The sequence below is a fragment of the Myzus persicae genome, unplaced genomic scaffold, assembly GCF_001856785.1.
Source record: "Myzus persicae strain clone G006 unplaced genomic scaffold, MPER_G0061.0, whole genome shotgun sequence".
Lineage (NCBI taxonomy): Eukaryota > Metazoa > Arthropoda > Insecta > Hemiptera > Aphididae > Myzus > Myzus persicae.
Window position 1 is genome coordinate 187236 of NW_019101091.1, and position 23019 is coordinate 210254.

The 23019-nt window shown below is 29.9% G+C and overlaps 2 protein-coding genes across 4 annotated transcripts; one reads left to right on the top strand and one right to left on the bottom strand.

Moving 5' to 3' along the window:
• Positions 1-2571: 2571 nt before the first annotated feature.
• Positions 2572-17894, top strand: LOC111027694 (astacin-like). Its single transcript, XM_022306109.1, has 7 exons — positions 2572-3186; positions 11532-11641; positions 11748-11844; positions 12035-12164; positions 16161-16357; positions 16440-16539; positions 17606-17894. Exons 1-7 carry the CDS (start codon positions 3060-3062, stop codon positions 17778-17780), a joined length of 936 nt encoding a protein of 311 aa, XP_022161801.1. The 5' UTR covers positions 2572-3059; the 3' UTR covers positions 17781-17894.
• LOC111027693 (mitochondrial thiamine pyrophosphate carrier-like) lies at positions 17812-22776 on the bottom strand. 3 transcript variants are annotated; one of them, XM_022306106.1, is made up of 7 exons: positions 22646-22776; positions 21231-21418; positions 20865-21020; positions 18951-19121; positions 18462-18636; positions 18232-18383; positions 17812-18084 (listed from the first exon to the last, which is right to left on the bottom strand). In XM_022306106.1, exons 2-7 carry the CDS (start codon positions 21357-21359, stop codon positions 17905-17907), a joined length of 963 nt encoding a protein of 320 aa, XP_022161798.1. In that variant the 5' UTR covers positions 21360-21418; positions 22646-22776; the 3' UTR covers positions 17812-17904. The 3 variants fall into 3 exon arrangements, with proteins under 3 accessions (XP_022161798.1, XP_022161799.1, XP_022161800.1); XM_022306107.1 differs by lacking the exon at positions 22646-22776 and adding an exon at positions 22241-22634; XM_022306108.1 differs by lacking the exon at positions 22646-22776 and adding an exon at positions 21804-22215.
• Positions 22777-23019: the final 243 nt, after the last annotated feature.

The window sequence follows — 23019 nt, forward strand, 5'->3', positions numbered from 1 at the left end:
CAACATAAAATAATATATTTATTATTTACTGTACCTGCGTACACATTTCTATTATACAGTGTGATTCACGAGGCGTATAATATACCTATGCATTGCTCGTAGATTATCTTGCTGGCGGGTCTGAGCGTATGGCATTTGCTTTTTGCGAACGGTTCCATGATGTTTCGTAGTATAGAAATAGGTATACGTATATTAATATATCACGTCCGAAAACCAAGTATGTACCGCTAATCGCTATATCATAAGCTATAATGTGCTCAACTAATGTCACGCGCGCATAATATTATTATAGATATAGTATATAGTTCCTATACTACATAGATTTATCATTTTATCTACATAAAACAATATATATATATATTATTTACTGTACCAGCGTACACATTTCTATTATACAGTGTGATCCACGTGGCATATGCCCCATACTTTCATTAAAGTTATAATTTTTGGAATTTTCAAGTACAGGTATACCTTACTTTCAAATGGGTACTCAGATTTTTTACTTAGGTGTACCATTCAAGGTTATGTGTCCCCTATGGCGATACTAATTTTTTTTTAAACGATTATCATCAATTTCCCTGTTAACTGGGGACCTAAAAAAATCATCTGCTAAATGAATTACAGTAATATAAGTCGTTTTTGTTTGAAAAAAAAAGAAATTTGTATCATCATACTAGGCACTCCTTAAATAATCGAAAAATCGAAGTATTTAAAAATATTTTCCTTAAGTCATTAGTATATACCTACCTACCTAAAATTTCTAGGAATCAGAATTTGAATAAATGCACAACTTGAGGAGTAAATGGGGGTGAGCATAGTTGTCGGATCACCCTGTATACAGGTATACTGTCATCGTCGCGCGTGCTTATATGTATATATCGACACAATGAAGCAGCCGTACCTAATTTGACAAAACGAAATGATCGATAATAGCAGCTATACATATATAGGTACGTCCGCGAACTTTCATTTACAAATATACGAAATCGGTCGTCGTCGTCGACGGCGGCGGCGGTCGACTTATTAAATCAAAGTAGTTTTTGCCAACCACTGGGATCACGTCGAAAACGGCTACGGCAGCAGTGTATAATAATAAAGATATATTATGTTATTATAAATCGATGCAGTCGATGACAGACAGGCCCAAGCGTGCTATACAGAGTGATTCACCAAGTATGGTCGATCCCATGTTTCCATCATCATAACGAATTTATTCAAATCCTGATTTTTAACATTATTAAGTGCCCAAACCTGCCATTATTATACTCAAAAGTCATAAGTCCATATTACATTTTCAAACACTTTGATGTCACTCTAAAAGTGTCCTGCAGCGCTGTATCGATGAAAACTAATTTCTTTTACAAATGAGAATCAGTTTTTTTGACTGTAGGTACATTATTGCTGTTTTTTTTTTAAATTTTAGGCGTATTTAAATCGAAATTCGATCGAGTATGAATTTTAATTATTAAACTTAATCACTAAGGGTACTATAGCTTACGATAAAAAGTTTTAAGATTTAGAGACTATGATGATTTGAAAATTATAGTAGGATACTAGGATAGTAGGTACGAGTGTACGACCTACCTACAGAGTACAGGGTACAAATTAACAACCAGTAAAAACGGTCAGAGCATAATAACTAATAAATGTACACAAATTGCATTTATTTTTAATTTCAGATAAACCCATTATCCTCGTAATACTAAAATTAGCCTTAGTAAAAGTAGTTTATAACTCTGGAATAACTCAAATTCAAATGATTTATATACAAGAACTTTTTTCAAAAAAAAAAACAAACTATTTTGAAATAAAAAATGAGTGGTTTTCATTTCAAAGTAGTTCATATGCCACTGGACTAGAGATGGGAAATCGGGATTTGGTAAATATTGACGGTAAGGTAAATTTTACAAATATTTTTTTTTTTGCCATTCATCAAATTGAGCGACTCCTCATTGCAATATCATTTTGACGTGAACAATAACATCATTTTATTAATATTTGGTTCACAAGTGCGAGAAATGTAAATGTAAAATAAGATAGTAATAAATTGCAGGTTATCAATCGTTATAACTAATGATACAGATATTATCGAGTTCATATTATTATGATCTTATTGACCAGTTATATACCTACACAGGTTTACAAAAACAAGTCAATGTAGAATTTAACTATTTTAACTGCATGTTTACCTAACATTTTTTCGCCGCACAACTCCCATCACGCGACACACTGAACCCAGGACACGGTACAACAAATCCGAACATCTGAAAACGGTCCGCGTAGGCGGGTAAAATGACCTGGTTTACCTACCTACAACTGTTAGTGCCTACCCATAGACGCTTGAAAATTCAGAAAAATCACGATTCGAATAAAATATGCGTCGCGTCGACGGGGAAAACGGGGGTGATCGCGCACGGCGAATCACCCTGTATACACGTGTGTGCATGTGTACGTCGAAATCGACACGCACATCCTGGTCGATTTGATCACACTACGCGCGCACCACACATCATATTATATAGGTAGACACGCGCGAGCGTCCGCGTTTATATATCAATCGTTAAACCTCTAACGAGCCGTCAGTAGTCTTCCGTCTCCCGACCGTTCCGTCTCGCGCGCGTCTGTCCACTGCACGCCCGGCCCGTTGTCGCCGCCACCGCCGCCGCCGCCGCTCGCGTAATATACCTAGGTACGCGATATTATTGTAATAACAATATATATCGCGCGGCGAATATATACAGCGGTAACGGTAGGTGCAGTTTGCCAGGTATATAACACACCGTGTATTTTGTTACTGCTACCGCGTTTACTGCAGTCCGCCGCAGTGATGCTGCACGGCCGTGCCGCCGGACGACCGCCCAGCGCCGCCCTGCAGAGACGGAGGTAGAGCCGCGCCGAAGACCGCCACTACTATTTATTTTATGATATAATTCATAATATATAGGATATAGATAATAAAGGTGACACCTCCATACCCGAAATCGCATGTGTAGGGACGACGGACGCAAAGACGACTACGACAAACGTATACGTTAGGTGTATATGTAATATTATATAGTATGTGGCGTCTACTGTTGATGGGAACTCTGCTGCAGTCGACCCGAATAGTCGTCCAGTGCAGGAACATCAATCTGATATTGCCCAGCGTGCCGGACGTTTTACATCCTCCGGTGCCGTCCTCCCAAGGTCAGTTTTTTAAAAATTATTTTTCAGTATTTCGTGTTGATACGCAACATAATAATATAATCGTGGTACTTTTCGGTAATTATTACATAGCGGGTGGCCTCTTGGGGCCGATCGACTGTCGGCGGAAATCTCGATCCGGTTGTCGTACATAGGTTATGGGTAGGGAGGTATAGGTACTATCCTAACTACTGTTTATCGTATTTCTTTTAGGTTCAATTTGTTATTTGAGAACGCACATGCGGTGGATATAGTTGTTATAGTTAGGTACTTGTTGATCAATTATAGTAAATAAACTGTAACGGTAAATAAATAATATGTAGGATATGAATATAAAACTGTAAACAGTTATAGCTACGGTACAAATATATTTTTAAAGGAGACATGTAGCATGTTCTAATCACTATTATTATTTGAGTAAATAAAAAGTTAGATAGTACCAACTTTTGTTTTTTTTTGTGTTAGAGAAATCCACATGGGTGGAAACTAACATAACATTGTATACACCGATGAGTTCCCGAGAGTTAATTTATTCCGAACGTATAAGTTAGCCAATTTCTATAAATAATAAAGTTCAATATTTTAAGTGTTTACTCCAGTTATATATTTTTTGATTTGCCTTCATATATCTCACAACAAATACTTATTTAACAAATAGGTAACTACTTAAACAGTTGGAAGTAGGTACTGTAATATTTCTAGACGAATCAATAATATAAGATTTATATATTAATATGTTTATTATATACATTAAGTATAAGTTCATTAGTTCGCAACTCAACGTCGCAATAAACACTGACTGAATTTATAATTAATTATAATCTTATAGTCGTCTGGGTCGGCCACTGTACGTGCCATTAGTGACAACCAATAAAGATCGACAGATATCACAGGTACGATGACCGAAAAGTACCCATAAATCATAATAAATTAGATATATGAATTCGTGTGCACTGCTTGCGATGCGAACGTAGCGAAAATAGGTAGATAATAAGTGCGTTGCGTTTATTTTTTCGCTCGTATAACTTTTCCTAGGTAATCGGTCAAAATATCCAAGGACAAAATATCCAATGGTCATAATATCCAAATTTAAAAATGTAGAAAAAAATTTCTATAAATAAACACAAACATTTTAAAAAACAATAAAATAAAATGTAAAATAATTCAATCACATAAATTAGTATATAACACTTTAATTTCTAATAAAATAGGCTCAAATAATAAATTATAAAATTATCCCTTAAAATTAATTCAATCTAGATATTAAGTACTGGGTACTTATAGTAAAATACATTACTTTAATAGCAATATAACTCCTTTATCAAGCGTGTATGTATACAGCAGTCGATCTATGAGCTCAGCTTGCTGAGCTTTAGTAATATTACATAATATATTGTAATTTTCATTATTATTATTATTATAAGCTTTTAACAAAATTTAAAAGCTCAAATCAGGGGTGTATTGAAGGGGAGATATATATAAATATATAGAAACCGGATTGGTTGCTAAATTATTTTCTATTGACATGAGCTGCAAGCTTCTATAGTTCCTTAACATATTTACAATATATTACCATATTATGTAAAAAAATAATCGACTCATAAATTCTGTGTACATTTATTTATTTTCTACAAAAAATTTAACTTAATTTTTATTAGAAAATATAGTGGTATTTATTTATCTGCTAATCTATTATCTACGTAATTGAATTATTTTATATTTTAACTTCAATTTTTTTAATATTATTTGAGCAGTATACCAACGTTTCAAAATATTTGTGCTTATTTATGATAACATTTTTCTACTTTTTAAAATTGGATATTTTGACCTAGATTCCTTTTCCTACCAGTGGGTACCAGTGCGGTAAAAGGGTGGTTACCATGTGTACGGTGAACGGTCCCTATTACTTTTTATTACGATTTTTTCGCTATCGTTATTTTTGGTTTTCAATTCAGAGGTATATCAAATCTGCATTCAACAGAACCAAATTTCTATTAATAACTTAAATAATAAATTGAATTATAGGGAAATTAAATCCATAGGGAACCTCATACAATTTTGTTGATATTTCAATTTTAAAGTGAGTTATGAGTATATTTAAATTGTATTATTTGACATAGGTATCACTCGCTTTAAAATTAAAATATACTAAAAACAAACTAACCTACGTACTACGATATTCAAACCTATAAGGTTTACGAAGGTTTACTTCAATTCAGTCTGATATTAAAGCTAACGAGTGGATACACAAAATATTGGTTCTGCTGAATGTAAATTTGGTGTGTTTTGTAAGACGCGGGGAACAACATAATATATTATACGTGTATCATATTGTGTGTGTAGTATGACATCCTCTGAAACTATTGATATCGTTTAAATTAATGATTTTTATTCGCATACGGTTATTATACATTAAATTTTAACGAGAATTGTATAGACCTACAATATAATTATATAGTTATTCGCTAAAAATCAAATTTAAAAATATTCAACAGTGTTCGGATTGAACGGTTTGTGGAAGTATTGCGTTTAAAATAAATAGGTATAATATATAAATAACAAGTACATATTGTATGTATTATAATATATAGTATAACCTGTATAACGGGACTGAATTTATGCTAATAATATCAGTATAAATATTATAATTTATATTTATGAATCGATCGTTTTTTTCTTTAAGGAAAATGAGGTTTCGCATTTTTTTTTCCTCATCGCCCTAGAAACCGTACCATATAATATTATATAAGTATTTATTTACTTTTATGCATTTACCGATTTTCTCTAAACCCTCCCCGCTGAAAACATAATACAAATGTAACATAATAAAAAATGTATAGAACTAAGTAAATAAAAAAATCCGTTAGGTAGGTAATAAGTCAAGGGCACGGATTTTTGATAGTGTACTAGATTCTGAGAGGACTAGCGAAGGTCTAACTGTTTGATAAATATGTACCAAACAATTATTTTAATAATTAAAATAATTGATATATACATTTTAACCAATTGTCGTATTTTTCTCCCCCGAGTTAAACAAACTGAAAAATATCTTATCAAAGTAAATATTCAGTTTTCTACCTGAAACATTCATCGAAGTTGATTATTGAAGCATTAATTGTTCTGCCAGCAAACATGTTTTCACATACAAATCACATGTTGTCGAAATTGTAAAGATAATTTTAGTCATTACATGTTTGATTATCGCTCCAGTCAAAATCTAAAATACAATATAAAAATATATACAAAAATGTATATATAAATACTGAATTTGTTCAGATTCACTGGTGTATATCATTTATATTGTGTTGTCTATACATGTTGAATTGGTGATGTTTTCGATGTGACACCTTTTCTCGTTTACTCCGGTTTCCGGCTAATAAATGATGGAGAAAAAAACCATTTGAGCACGAATCCGACAAATGTACACCGATCGATCACGTTTTAAATCAGGTAGAACTCATAAGAATATACATATTTGTGTAATTTATGATTATGATTATAATATATATTATTATATTAAACTCGGAGAAAGCGCTTTTAGCAAATTATAATAAGAGTGGTTGTGCGATGTAGTCGAGGGAAAGGTGGTTTCGAGGACGTACGTGTTTTATATGTATGGTATATAAATTCGCAAATTTGTTTAAATATGCCAAAAGTGTATAATATATAATTTATGCATAATATATTTGCCACACTACGGCAGAACGTAAAAAATGTTCTGCAGTACCTACGTCCTACGTCAACAACGTATATTATACAGGTTGATTCGCCAAGCATTAATATGCTCATTGCTCACCCTCATTTTAGATTCTGAGCGGAGCACTGAATGTGCTTATTCCACATTGATGTATGTTTTTTTTTCTGTTTGTTAACACTTTTCTAATAGAAATTATGCTTTGATTTTTAACTTAAGTATCTTTTCTGCTGAGAAACTGGGAAAGAAAATCTAGTTGGTGCATTTAAGATGAGGTCGGCATTGAAAATTTCCAGTAGTTTTCAAAAGTGTTTGAAAAACGCAAAAAGATTTTGACCAAATCGATTTTGGTTTTTGGTGTATCCTAAAAAAAATAAACCGTAGATACGTATAATTTTCAATTAATGTGCATATTAGCATTTTCTATATATACCTTGACTATACCTATACCTCTTATTTCTTTACTAGGTATATATACCGACATTTTTTTATCTTTTTATAGGCATAAGAAAATGTCGATTTTTATAAGTTTTTTAAAATTATTGTCGATAAAAATAATTTCAATGAGTCGAAAAATTTAAAATTTATGTATTATGTTCCTGTTAACTTTTTATTGGTAAATTTTTTTTTAAAAAAAGTGGAGCTTAAATCAACAAAAATTTATTATGAGCGTCAGAAGTTAGAATCTTGACAAAAATTTTTTTATAGATAGTTTAAATTCAAATTTGGACGAAATTAGAAATTTAACGATGGCGGGGATAAAAGAATAGTTCACCGAGTCGGTTCTGTCTTCTGCAGTTCTTTATACATCGTTACCGTATAGGTCTTGAAGAACGAGATAATAATATGGGAGCAGAAATATGTATTTTCATCGCCATATAAAAGGCGATCAATAACACTAATTATTTATCAAGGTTTAGAGTTAGACTGGCACAATATCATATTATATTACCTTACGGCCTACCAAATTTAATAAAAAAAAAACCACAAAATATACTCTTTAAAATAAAGAATAAAATGTGTTAAAAGATGTGTATTGCTTTATTTAGTTCTTAAAAAAACGTTTTATTCAATTATATATTATTGATTATCATAAGTCATTACTTAGTTAATATATTGACAACATTGGTAAATATTAATCTCCAGTGATATTTTTGAAAATAAAAAATAAGAAGTACCTAACTTTAATTGTAAATTGTAATTAAGTTACTTTTTAACACTCAGGTGACTGACCAAACAAAAAAATTCTCTCAACAATAAAGTATTATGTTACAATTTTTAAAGGCGTGATTCGTGATTACATTTAATTAGGTACCAACAAATTGAACTTCCGTAACAATTTATGTATTTATAATATATTATATTATGACTATAATAAAACACTAAAAAAAAAAAGTTATATACAAATACTACCGACCAACAAAAATAATATTTGCAAATGGTGAATGTATACAAATTTTCGTATTTGATTTAAATATAAATTATAATGTTTGGGGAAAAAGTGGGAAACTACACCAGGAGGTATATAATTATATAGTTTTATGTTAACGGTGGTAAAAATCCATTACCTATTGGACATTTCGTATACAGCTAGTATTCCCAGTAATGCTCAATATCTTGAAAAAATTAATATTTTTTTTCGTTGTTGTTTGAAATATTTGTATCTATATAATATAGTTGCTAGTAATATAATTTGGTCCCAGCGGCAATAGAGACCCAAATACCACGCTAATACTAGCACTGATTATAAATTTGTTTGTTATTAGTGGGTAGCTTACATATAACATATACCTACCTATGTATATAGTTTATTATTCACATTATTACGTCATTTATAATGTATCTATGTAAAGGTCTTTGAGGTGTTTTGTGGTTTTGCACATAAATAAATTAATGTACCCAGTATATTAGGTATCAGAATTAAAAAATATTAACATTGAAATTTAAATGCATAAAAATGTACTATCGTTTATATTATGTGGAAATTAAAAAAAAAGTTGAGCGTTTATAAACAGTAATTTTTTATGAGCATTTGAATTTAGAATTTTGACAAAATTTGTGAAAATCCCGAAAATCAACAAATTATTTTGAGTTAGAAATTCATAAGAAATTTTCTTTTTATATCTAAGATTTAAAAATTTGATAGAAGATTCCTTATAAGTTTGTCTATCTTTATAAAAAAAATTCTACCGGAAAGTCAAATTAAATTTTGATGATTGTTTGAAGTTGAAATTTTTACAACATTGGATATTCACTCGATTTCTGTAGATGTAGCGATTTTCTTATTTTGTTGGATTTCAAAAACGAATAACTGTAGACACTTAAAATATAAACCATATGTTTATTTTATCAATTCGTGTAATTGATTTTCAAAATATTTCCACTCGTTTTGAGCTGTTTACAGACATTTTCAATTTTATTTCATTTTTAGTTTTTTTTTCTATAAATGACAATAACATTTTATTGGTTGGGTCCAAAAGCATAAAAATTTAATACAAGACTTTTGATAAATTGTTACAAATTACAATAGCAGTTGAAAAATATTAAAAATACATAGGTGCGTTTTTGTTTTATAATCATTAGAGGTTAAAATTATGAAAAAATTTCTCAAATTGTAAATTGAAAAGATTTTGTGATTAAAAATGTATTAAATATTAAACTTTTATAGCTAAGGATTGAAAATTTAAAACAATGTACTACATAAGTAATTAATTCTGTAACCAAAAAATCTAAAAACTAAACTCACCGGCTACCGTATTAATGATAAGTAATAACAAAAAATAAAAATATCCTAGACTGACATACCAATATACCATCTCCGCTCAGAATCGTTTTTAGTATACAATGATATTATATCATTGAATTATAATTTAATACTATCCATTATAGGCTATAGCGACCTTCTAGCGCCTAGACAACTAATGTATAGCGGAGCGACATCCCCTTACACACTTTTTTCTATTTGTACCTAATTGTTTGTTTTTACAGAAGTCTTAAAACTATTTTATGGTTAGAAGCAAATTGAAAGTATAGGTGACCTGGTGACTGAAAATGACGCTCAATTATGAGTGAGGAGTCGTCACGACCCCTTAATCCCCACTTCCTCCGGGATATGCGTGGCGATATCGTTGGTATTAGTGGTGAATTTGTAAGTGTCAAGTACATTATTTTGCCGAGAAATATAGTAAATACTTTATTATTATTTCTTAATTTTGAATTTATATTGTATGAGTTCAAAGGTTAATTTATCTTGAGGAGCTTATGAATAGTTGTCGGAAGTTAAGCCCCCGAGCCCTCCCCAGTTGCGCTTATGATAGAGTACCTAACTCAGTAATTAATTACCTAATTAAGTAAGTTAGATTTAATCTCTGATATTTAAAGTAGGTACCGCTATACAATGCTTTACCCTGCAGATTTTCACTAAACTGTTAAATTTATTGAATTTAGATTTATATTATTATATTATTAGTTATTAAATTATTAATTTATTATAAATTATAATATAGGTACTTAGTAAGTTAACACAAGTTAAACAGTCATAAATTTAGTTGTATCATTTATATTTAAAATATGTTAAAGATATGTTAAGTCATTATGTTATTATTTATTGTAAATTGTTTTCATGATTATTTGTATACTATGTTACTGGAAATATCTCTATTTTCAAGATTATTTTCTTTTTAACTTTTCGATTAAAATATTTGGAAACTAATATATACGAAACAAATTTTTGTAAATTTAGTTGTCTATCATTTATGTATTAACGATTTTTTTTGTAGCATATTTATTTCCTGAGTTATGTTTAAGAATATCAAAAAAAATTAATAATATTGAAAATGTTCTATTTTTATAACTTTAGAGCTTTTGCGGCACGGGTTAAAATTAAAAAATGTGCACGAAACTTTTTTGTATGGTTTTTGTTAGTAATTGAACCTTTTTAGGGGGGGTAATTTGAAAAAAATAAAAAATGAAAAATAAGGACCACCCTAGTACTTACCTAATATTCCGCTTATAAGTACCTATCGATCGTTGGCCACATGTTGTTCCTTAGCTACATATTGATACCGGGTTGTATGAATTATTACTTAGCTTGTAACGAATCAATAGTGCGTGCTAATGATCCCTTAAACATGATTAAGTGACCCATTACATTTTATTAAACCATTCAATTAATACATCTTTCATACTACTATACATTCATCACATGACATACGGCACAGTGTAGTAGAAACCAGACTTCTGTTATTGTGGTCTTGGAGATACCCAAGTATTATGAACATTGTTCAAGCAATATTTATTAGGTGTGTGTATGTATACCGACGTACCGTATGACCATGCACGTATAATATATAATATGCATGCATGTATTTTTAATTTATACTAACATATCAAGTATAATAATATTATGTTTTCCAAATCAGAATATTCTAATAAAAAAAGATGTAAATGATATTGTATTTCATATAATAAAAGTAGCTAAGTTTACTTATTTATCTCGGGCCATGTTTGAATGGTATAATCTAATATCAAATAAATCAATAAATTTGACGATATTTTGTAAAATAGGAACATAGTATTAATATTTAATGTATTATATACTGTAGTAGTATATCTTGTGCTTACATTAATGTGTTTGCAAAATTATGATTTACAGCCGGATATAATATAAGAGGAGATGATGTGGATGGTCTCCAGTTTGAGGAGGACATCGATCCGGAGGTAAGACCGGGCCTTTTTCAAGGAGACATGGCGATGAATAACGAGGTAAGCATACTGCACCAGTCATGTGTGGCATCGATCGACTAGTCTCGCATATAGTTTCACTAGATCTTGCTACGTTTAACATGTAATCTTGTACTTGAATTTACAGATTTTTGATTATTGGCGAGTAGGCCTGCGATGGGATATTTTCCCGGAGAAACTCTGGCTCAACCGTACCGTGCCATATTTGATCAGTCCGCTTTACGGTATGCATGCAATAATAGCATTTTAATAATCGTCATATTTATAAATTGATTTATTTTCATTGTACCATATAATATAATGTTTGAAAATAATTTCGTACCGATCGCGACATGTTAATATACGATGGATTGAATCATCAACGCAGTTTTTATTTTGATATCGGGATAATATTTTTTTGTCTTACCGTTGTAGAAACCGAACACCGGATTCTAATATACCAAGCAATCAGGACGATCAACTTTCTGACTTGCATCAAATTCGTGCCATGGACCGGAAAAGAAAAGGATTATTTGCTGATATGGCCAGTGAAATATCCTTCTGGGTGATTATATTTATACATATTATACATAATAATAATATGTTGTACAAAATATTATGCGATTTGTTTTACGAATAAGAATAATAAGTAGTATCATGAAGTATAGTCGTATAAAAATGAAACCATAAGATCGATAGAGTAGTCTTTAAATATATAAGCTACAAATATACATCCATTTTAGATTCTGAGCGGAACAATGAATGTACTAAATTTAGTATTTAAAATAAGTGTTTTTATTTTCTCTTGTGTCTGTCATAACTGTTTGTTAGAGGAAGTTAAAAAAAAGTTAAGCATAAATACTAGATAATTTATGAGTATCTGAAGTTCAAATTTTTATGACATTGATAATATGCGCTAGAATTCTCATAGAAGATAGAATGATTTTCTTATTCTGTTGTAATTCAAAAACTAAAAATCAAAGATTTTTGAATTTTTATCAAATGTTCAAATTATCATTTTCTACACATGATACAAATTTCAAAGACTCGTTTTGAGTTATTACAGAAATTTTCATTTTTTTTGATTAGTTTTTTTTATGAATGTCAATAAAAAATTCCGTTGGTAAAAAAATTTGAAATTTTTTTACAAGGTTCCTCATAAGTCGTTATAACTAAAGTTGCAAAATATTAAGGATACATAATTATTTTTTAATTGTTAAAAGCATTTAAAGTTCAAATTTTTACAAAATTCATCATAATCTGTTAAATTTTTAAAATGTTCTATAAAATTAAAAAAAAATATTTTTATACTGTAAAAAAAATCTAAAAATATATAAACACAGTTTTTTTAATAGTTATTTTAGGTTCAAATTTGGACGAAATGAGATATTTACGAAGAAAGACGATTTTAATTATTTTGTTGTTATTTAAAAATATTATTTGTGGGTACTTGAAACTTTTAGAATATATTATTATATTTTATACACACAATGACAATTACAAATGAAATTCTTTGACAAAAATGAATTTAAACTACTGTAATACTAATGCCTAACAGTAAAATAAATTACTTTAATCACAATGATATCATAAAATATACTTAGTAGTATAGGCCGGGATACCATCTTCGATCAGAATTGTTTTTCTTGTGCAATGAATAATGATGTTAGATAATAGTTCATTGAATTCAAGTTTAACACATCCATTACAGTGAGTGACTTCTAGACACCTACTTTACAGCAAAGCATTACCCACTTGCTCGCTTTATATATATATAGGTAGGTACAATAGGTATATAAAAATGAATGTTTGTCTGTTTTTCCGCTATAGACTCAAAAACTACTGAACCGTTTTAGATTAAAATTGTTTCAATAGATTTCTTGGGCCTCTGAGAGAGTTTGTTCCTTCATGTTCAACCCACTAGGTGGTTTAAAGGTGGCTCGCACAATCCCACATGCATTTTGTTCTGGCTCACGAAATTTAAAATTTGTTTAATTAAGCACCATTGGTTACAGAGTATATCAAGAGTATATAACTATTATAATAAATTATTAGTAGAAATATTGCATGTAAAGATGTTTGCAAATAAGTGTAAAAAAACCAAAATTCAAATCAAATACTTAGGTATGAACAAAATTACTATGAGTTATTACAATTAGCTACTTTTATTATTTTAAACCATGATTTACATCATTAATTTATGGACATATTTTGTATGTATCTGTGTGTACACATAAGAACGAATGCCAATCTTAAGTGTCTTTTGTGTTTCGATAAAAATATGTTCAGAATTATGGAGTTTAAAATCATAAGACTATAATTATTGTTATTTTGTTCATATAATATTATATTTCAGCTGAAGCAAAATTGAGACGATAGAAACTAGAAAGATAGATTAATTTTACCCGTGGGAAATTAATGTTCGATGTTCATGAACCAAAATTAAATTCCCGCGTGGTTACTCTTTAACAACCTATATGGGTAAAAACAAGAAGAAGATAAATAAACACTCCCCGAATCTCAAAGGATATTTGATGGTGTCAATTTATTAGTTTAGTAGTTTCCAAGATTACCAGATACTTAAAGAAGCACAAACCATAAAACACAAAAAATATTTTTTTAATTTGAAAGAATTTTCAACACTAAAAAAAGTAGTATAAGTTAAAAAATGTCTACTTACATTATTCAAAAATACGCGTAACGCACTTCATTAAACAAGGCACCATACGCGTAAACATAAGTGAAAGTTAAATAATTTATATGGGTAACATTATAATAATACACTAGTCATTATGGTTTAAGCCTCCACTCAATATTAGCAAATCTTTTTAAAATGTCTTCCTTAGTGAGAACATTTGATAAAACTCTTTCAATATCCTTAGCTATAATAAACATTAGAGATTTGGTAGGTAACACATAGTTGACCTCATAAAGTTATTTATTTATTCGACGCATTGCTGAAAATGTTCTATCACTAGAAGCTGAACTTGTTGGAACAAGAAGTGATAGAATATGTAACGTTTTATAAAAATTCGGAAGAACAAATTTTTGAATAATATTTTTAACCACTTTAAATTTCCTTGATAGGTAACAGTTAATTTTTTCTATTACCTATTTGATTAAATAACAAAATTTCTGATTTTTATTCAGTTTCATTTGTTTAATACATCTTGAAAACATAAAAAAGAAAAATCGACTAATTTATTATAATAATAACGACGTTGACCAGAATACAAACTATCAGACACAAGCACACAATCGCTGTACTTATGAATATCGAAGGACGATGATAATGTAATGAAATAATAAAAAATCTAATTCTGTTTTTAGCGAACCCCTGTATGATAGTACTAAGTATTCGGCAAGGCGGTGATCATCGACCAGTAATCGTGTTACTAGTTATCGTCATTAACTATTTATACATTAATGTTACTAAAATAAAATCACGAGTCTATTCTAAATTCTAATACTAGATGACGACTATTTTTGTGCTTACTTTATTGACAACTTCTAAGTATGTACTTATCTAGTAAAAACTACACAACATGATACGTCATGACACAGGGTCATCACGTGTAATGATAATATTTAATACATATTTTATAGTTTAACAGCAACAACAACAAGAATTTCGCAGATGTTATTAAAAAAATAAAACCATTTTTTAAAATTGAAATGTATAAACGTAGCTACCGTTGGCGGGAGCATAGGAATTATGACAGGGGGGCTAAGTTAGGTGGCTACCTCTCCCCCCCCAACCACCCCCTAATTACGCCTATGCAGGGCACGCCGTAATTGCATATCTTGTACGTATACAAAAGTTACTCACTTTACACAATAATTTACTTACCTTTAACGTATACTTTTGGATTTTTGTTGTACGTATACGAAGTAGTATATGTGTGGCAAGGAAGCGAGCTATTTCAGTCAAGGGATAAAAATGACAAGTGCTTACGATTATTAGTTAATGAGTTACACCAAAAAAAAGCTCAAAGTTTTAGTTATAGCAATTTTGAATTTTATCGAGTTTAGCACAAAAAATCTGACATGTATACGTCAATCAAACATCTAATCTATCTATCATCAATCTAACAAAATGTTTAGGGTGATAAATCATTGGGTAAATTGAGCAACTTTTACATGTGTAAGATACGGAATTATATTGACTCCGGCCATTCTATAGATATTAAAATAATATTTTTTTTACATTGAATTTTGACAAAGTTATGATTAATATTTCCGATTTTAATCATTTTAATAATAATTAGAAGAAAACATTTGTGTAATCAATAATTGTATACAATATAAACCTAGGTACCTACTAAAATTATATAAATTGTAATAACATCTAAGTAGGTACTTACTTATTATCGTAACAGTCGACATATTTCAAAACATATGATAAATAAAATAAAATAATGTATCTGGATAGCCAGTAGGTACAAAGAATAAATATTATACTTGGCAATCGTAAAATAAAAAGTCATACTAAAATGTTACGATTCATTTTAATATTGTGTCAAGCTAATTTTTGTTTAATTAATACATTTTAACTATACAGGTGTTGGTCGTACGTGGGCCGTTACGGGGGACCGCAAGTTGTGTCTCTGCAGCCACCGGACGAAACAGGAGCTAATTGCTTAGGTACCGACGGACGACCTATTCACGAATTATTACACGCCCTAGGCGTTTTCCACGAGCAATCCAGATCCGACCGTGATAAATTTGTTAAGATAAATTTTGAAAACGTCATACCACGTACGTTATTAAGAAAGTATTATTCATTTCTTAACGTCGGATCCTAGGTACTTAAATAACAATAATTATAACTGTTTTCTAGAATATCGTTCTAATTTTGATAAGCAAAGTTTGAAAAACACCACTTACCAGTTTGAATACGATTATGACAGTGTCATGCACTATGGCAAAAATTTTTTCAGGTAAGTCAAACCATAGTATTACATTAATAATAATAAACCCAATTATTAATTTTACTATGAGTCGAACGATCAGAAAATGTTAAAGCGTCTTTAACCTAGTTGAAACCTAGAAACTACGGAATTAGTTCCTGCTTATATTTCGAAATGTACCTAGTTAATATAATTGTTTCATAATAACAATTAACAGGTTACCCTCGACTTATTAATAAAGTACAAACGAGATAGTAATTCATAATGAAAACCGTCAATATCAGTTTTATCTCATAAATATTAGTTGTAGACTTCAATTCGGTATACATATTACAGAAAAATGTATACTAAAATGCAAAGACATAAAAACTGCTTAAAACTGCTATGAAAGATTAAATATGCATTATTATACAAAATAGTAAATTAAAATACTTTTTGTTTAGCCTTACAATATTCTAACACAAAATTATAGCTCACTTAAGTTCATACCTATACAATGATTTGTAACAAATATGCAATATCAACGAGTTTCAAGCCTTAGTAATTAATAATTATAAATTGTGAAATGTATACAATAATGCATAGGCCACTACCAAATCTGAAATTTTTCTATTCGGGAAACAAATGCAAGTTATTTTCTTCTATTCAAAAAATTGAATGTATTAAAATGATGATAAAATATTATATTCCTTATTCATGAGTAGGCATTTTCTAGCAGAGTATCTAATTAACATTGATTTTCATTAGGAAATTATTTTTTGAACACATTCTGAAAATGCCAAATTTGAATTACTAAAACAATTTTCTTTAATTGTATTGTTCATAGTAATATATAATATTCCATATATATATATTACAGAATCAAAATAAAGAGATAATTTCTCGAACAATAATATTTTTTACTCTTAAACAGTGGTAACACACTAACAAAAACTTAGCTTATAATTGATAAATTATTGTTTTTGATGATTGAGTTTAATGTTCAGTAGGAGGTGGTGACACCACTATCACAGTCAAATTATTTTTTTTTTTACAATTTAATCAAATGCATAAACAGTTTTTACAACTTTTAAAAAACGATTTTTTTTTACTGCAGTATTGCCAAAGGAAAACAAACCATTGTACCGAAGATGGAAGGTAAAACGATCGGTCAGAGAAAAATGATGAGCAAAACAGACTGTTTGAAAATAAACGATTTGTACGGATGTCTAGGGACACCGCCAAATTACAATTATAAATACTATACATTATGTAATTATATGGGTCTTTAATTAGCAATCGTTTTAAAAAACAAGACAAATAAATGTTAAGAAAAATTGTACATTATTTGGTAATATATTTCCTAACTACATTTCTAAAATAAATGGTAATCAAATTGGTTTATAGCTATTATAACTAATAATTATTGACTAAAGGTTGAAGTAACTCTAAGGTTTGCTCGTAAAGGGTTAGGTGTAACGCAGTTGTGAACCCAGCTTTGATCAATGATGGAGACAGTCCTTTAAATAGACCACTAATAGATTCTTCTCGAAGTGTCACATAAATACAGTCCAATAATCCTTTGCACATAAATTTCTAAAAAAAAGATTAACATAGAATTAAACAAGTTTTAAATGTGAAATTTTAACTTTGAAGGCATTTGTTGTTAGATATCAGTACAAGGTACAGCGGGTATTTAAATATAGGAAGAAATGATAAAATAGTAAAACACGACATCTTTACCTTGCCAAAACCATCTCTAGAGTGAATAAAATCTTGTAATTGTAGCCTTTTTTTCGCTACATCTAGTGGGTATACAATTGTTTTTGCTGCTACCCCCGCCATGAATCCAGAACTAAATTGTTTAATACTGTTCATATGGTCGTCATGAATTGCTATAAGGAAAATAAATAAAAAAGTTAAACGCATACATTTTTTTATTTAACATTTTTAGCATTGATCAGATAACATACTTGTATTAGTACTAGTATTCGCAGAGGAAAACTTAGAAAATGTATTATAAAACATGAACAGGAATCCGCCTTGCAAAGCATTTTGCAGTATGGTAGGAAAAAACCCTCTGTAGTATGCAGATACACCTTCAGTCCGATGCATGGATATGGCCACACTTCTCATATTTGCATAGATCTACAACATAAATATAAAAATGTATTCTGTGATTTTTTCTTTCTTTAAAAAACATGTGATTAATTGATTATTTATACAGTCCCAATGTATTATAATACAGTAAATACACTAAAAGGTTCCTGTGGCTAGATTAAGAATTAGTCAAAATCATAAATCATAATATGATAAGTTAAATAGGTAATTTGTTTTATTTTATTTATTTAAGAGACTTAACATTCTTTTATAAAAATGATTTTGAATTTTACATATTATACTATCTAATTTAAATTTGTGTTGAAAATCTTATATATTAGCCATATTCATATATACATTACTTGATTAGATTTTTGAGCTACTAGACGAGTGCGCACAACATCAAATGGATATGACACCAAAGTAGCAGCAGTGGCAGACGAAACGCCACATAGAAAATGAACACTTGAAGTCTGATTTAATTCTTTCTCAGTTATTGATAGTAATGCCAGAGTTTTTTGAAAGACTAGAAACTAAAACCATACTTTATAAAAAAAATTACAGATTAGAGTTAAGAGATAATATTATGTTATACATCCAAGCAATTATAAATACAATGGAGCCTCAATAGTCGACAGCAAAATTATTTATTAATAAAAATAGTATGATGTGAAGATGCTAGCAAAACGTAAATAAAGGAATTTTTTGTACATTTTGGTTTTTGAAAGTAACTCGTTAAATGAACTCAAAATGTTTGGTTATACACTTAAATATTTACAGATTAATTTTTATGAATATTTAATTTTTTTTTAACATTTTAAACATAAACTTATTAAAAAATTATTTATTGTTACTTTAAAATTAAAAATAATAATACAAAACTGTTTTGTTTTACATGTATAGACCTTATATTAATAGACGAGCAATGAGTGTATGGAAAGGGTAACAACATAGAAGGTGCTTTTTGATTATTCAAATACTCATGCGCACACTAGCGTGAGTAGTAGGGTAAGTTATATTATAGATTTATAGACTATTATATCAAGACAGCCTTCATCACTGCAAGATGTTGTTACACCGCTCGCAATTCTGTTATCATACACAGTCCATGTCTAGTAGTATAAAATCTTTAGTTACATGCATGACATTAAACTGTGCGGGTACTTTATACTACTATCACATCATTGGTAGAAAAAAGTAATAATAGAAAAAAAATGTCATCCGATAAGCGATGATATCAAGTATCTTCTTAGGTAATTACTATTATGTGGGGCTATAGGAGTATCATTAAAAATAATAAATTTAGTATGCAATAGATATATTAATATATTACATTATTTTAAATAATTATATTTATAAGAAAAATGTTACAACTTGTAAATAGTATAATTTAAAAAATATAAATGTATTATTAAACAAAGGTTATTTTCATATATTTTATAAAGGAGAGATAACGAATTTATCTCACGTTGCGTTGACTACCTACAACTATTGATAAGTATATTAATTAATATTTAATAATTATCAATGTTACATGTTAAAATTTAGTTTGTACAATCTTATTTTACATTAAAATTAAATGTAAAATGTGTGTCTAAAGTTAACCATTTTTAAAAATATAATATTTACAACAAATTTTAAACAATTATTACTATAGTTTATTTTTGTATAGAATAAGTAATTAAGGAAATCTATTTATTGATGAAGCAAGATTCTTAAGAGATTTTTTAACCTATTACTACAACAAATTAAAACTGAATTAATTTTTTTGTGTTTTATAAGTTTGCATACAATTACAATATTGAATATTTAAAGTGAGAACTTCTTTTGTTAAAAATATTATGGAAACCAAATAGCAAAAACTACTTTTTTTATTGATTTTATTTTTATGGTAGTAATTTTGTTATTTAATAAATATAATTTTCATTCATTATGACTATATCTAACCAACTCATTCACGGAATAACAACCAGACACTTACACAAAACTTGATTGTGGAATGATATTAGTCTTGTTAAGTACTTCAATATAACATAAAATAGCTCATGAGCATAACTGAAGTAGGTAGTTGCGACTTTATAGTTAAATTATTTGGTAAATAAAAATAATTAAATATAATATCTAGTAAAATATAACCTAATTCTTGTATTGCTTAATACTTAGTAGTATATACTATGTAGTGAATAAAAACCGTGTAACAAAATCACATAGGTACTTAACACAAAAAAAAATAAGTTTATAAAAGGTTGAACTTTAAATGGAAAGGAATGAATTACTTGTGTTAATCCGTAGGTAGTTGATAAAAATTGTCCCGGTAAAAGACCTTTCCATAATGCCTTAAAACCTTCTTCTTTGTATATAAGATTAATTGATTGGTAAATAGATTTGTACTTGGAGTTGTTTGAATTTCTCGATAATGGCTCAACTTGCAACTAAAAACCAAATACTCAATAAAAAACTAAAAACTATCAAAACAAAACATTATCACAATCAAACTACAAATATGAATTATGATTTACTCAAATATTTATTGGGCACTCTTAGCTTAAAATAATAATTATTAGTGACCTATTTATTTTTTAAAAGACTCCAGTAGTCTCAGTATTAAAGATAAATAATCCCAGGATCCAACTTAAATTTACCTGAAATCGTATTTTGAGAACATCAAATGGTTGACAGACCAAACGTGTAAAAGCTCCACTACACGCGCCAGCTGTGCTATGTAACAACCACGTTGATTTTTTTTCGGCATTGCTAATATCTAACGTCATCAATGAGATCCTTAAGTACAGACAGTTGACAGTAATATTTCTTTAGAACATGCATGAACCTTATCAAAAACAGGAAAAATAATTATACAAGTACACATACATCATAAATTGTAATGACATTGTATTCTTTTTCTTTAATATTTAATATACTCTCAAACAGAAATCAAGTTATATAGGTGATAAGAACAATAGTGGTCACACGGTGGTGGAGGTCAACACTCTGTGTGAATTGGTGAGGGTTTTGAATTTGAATACCCAATAGGCATATCGCATATAAATGAAATCATAATTAGCGTTTCAATAGGTTTAAGTAATAAACACAGCTAAGTAAATATTCTGTTCTAATTGGGTCTGGAAGTATAAAGTTGTGTGTTCAAATACAACCAGATCCACAGAAAATTAAACATGTTATCGTGATATGATAAAATCATTTCATTCACTCACCAATTCTATAGAAAGTCCTTAGTCTGTTGAAATGGAAAGTAGTATGTTTTTGTTTCTAACTAGTGAAGTATGAATTTTAACATGGAATCCAACTGGCGTGGTATGGTTTTCAACATGAAAACCAATAAATATAATATTTGAAACTGAGACCCGACTAAAACCTATGCTTCAACAGCAACTAAGCGCCCAACTCCCAATAAGAATCTGCCCACCCTTTGTGCTCAAAACTCTGAAATGAACATGGCGTGTAATCGACCGCTATTTGGAAAACCATAATATCAAACAACAACAATATTGGTCGGTGAATAAACTGCCGTCCAACTACAATCGATTGCTAGTGGGACACAGATCGCTCAGGGACGCAGGTGCAAGTCACAGTTCGAGTAACATATTAAGTAGTTACGTAAATAGAAGTACAATTAATCTCTGCAACTTACGAGCAAAGGGCTCGGCTCATAGTGGATCATATTTTGTAACATTCGAGTCAGGCATCTAACTACTACTACAGTTTTGTGCTCAGAACTCCGGAACGCGTAATCGACTGTTGTTGGGAAAAACATGCGACCGTCAAACGTACGGTCGGCCACGACATGGATGCAGAGTCATTCTTAATCGACGACCGTTTTCGTGGTAGGCGTACATGGCGACGACTACCGTCACAGCGACAATATCGACCGACGAACGGACGTCCGTCAAACCACGGCCAAACGGCGAGTACGAGCGACCGCCGTGTGCCGACTGGAAGCGCATCGTCCGGAGACGACGCGATTCGCAGTCACGGTGAGAGAATAAACAAAAATATCATAGACCATAGAGAATAATTAATAATCTCGGCAACTTACGAGTCACGAGCAATGGGCCCGGTTTTTTGTGGATCCGTCACATTGATAGGTGTTCGACCTTCGACGAGTAATGATAAGGAAACGCATCCAGTACGATATGAAATGCCTTGGCCTGCCGCTCACGTCCGCGAAGATAACATTAACAATTATTACTGCTGTGGCGGTACGTTTGCCACTCGTCGCTTCTGATAAGGCGATGCCGGCAGTCTGCTGCGCATGTTCGATTGCCTACTCACATCTCTCGAAGGGGGTTAAACGTATTATTTATTTTTCAGAATACAATATATTATTATTGTGTAAGATTCGAGTTTCAGGACGAATAAATAATAATAATAACAATTATATTGGTTATTATTACCGACTGTTAAGATAAT

Bases quoted from the DNA above. Each gene is read 5' to 3' on its own strand.
- LOC111027694 (XM_022306109.1), top strand. From the start codon at position 3,060: ATGTGGCGTCTACTGTTGATGGGAACTCTGCTGCAGTCGACCCGAATA. The intron at 11,845-12,034 runs GTATGCATGCAA...TTACCGTTGTAG, and splicing joins TTTGATCAGTCCGCTTTACG to AAACCGAACACCGGATTCTA. The intron at 16,540-17,605 runs GTAAGTCAAACC...TTTTTACTGCAG, and splicing joins TATGGCAAAAATTTTTTCAG to TATTGCCAAAGGAAAACAAA.
- LOC111027693 (XM_022306106.1), bottom strand. From the start codon at position 21,359: ATGACGTTAGATATTAGCAATGCCGAAAAAAAATCAACGTGGTTGTTA. The intron at 19,122-20,864 runs GTAATTCATTCC...GTATGGTTTTAG, and splicing joins CTACCTACGGATTAACACAA to TTTCTAGTCTTTCAAAAAAC. The intron at 18,085-18,231 runs GTAAAGATGTCG...TCTTTTTTTTAG, and splicing joins CTAGAGATGGTTTTGGCAAG to AAATTTATGTGCAAAGGATT.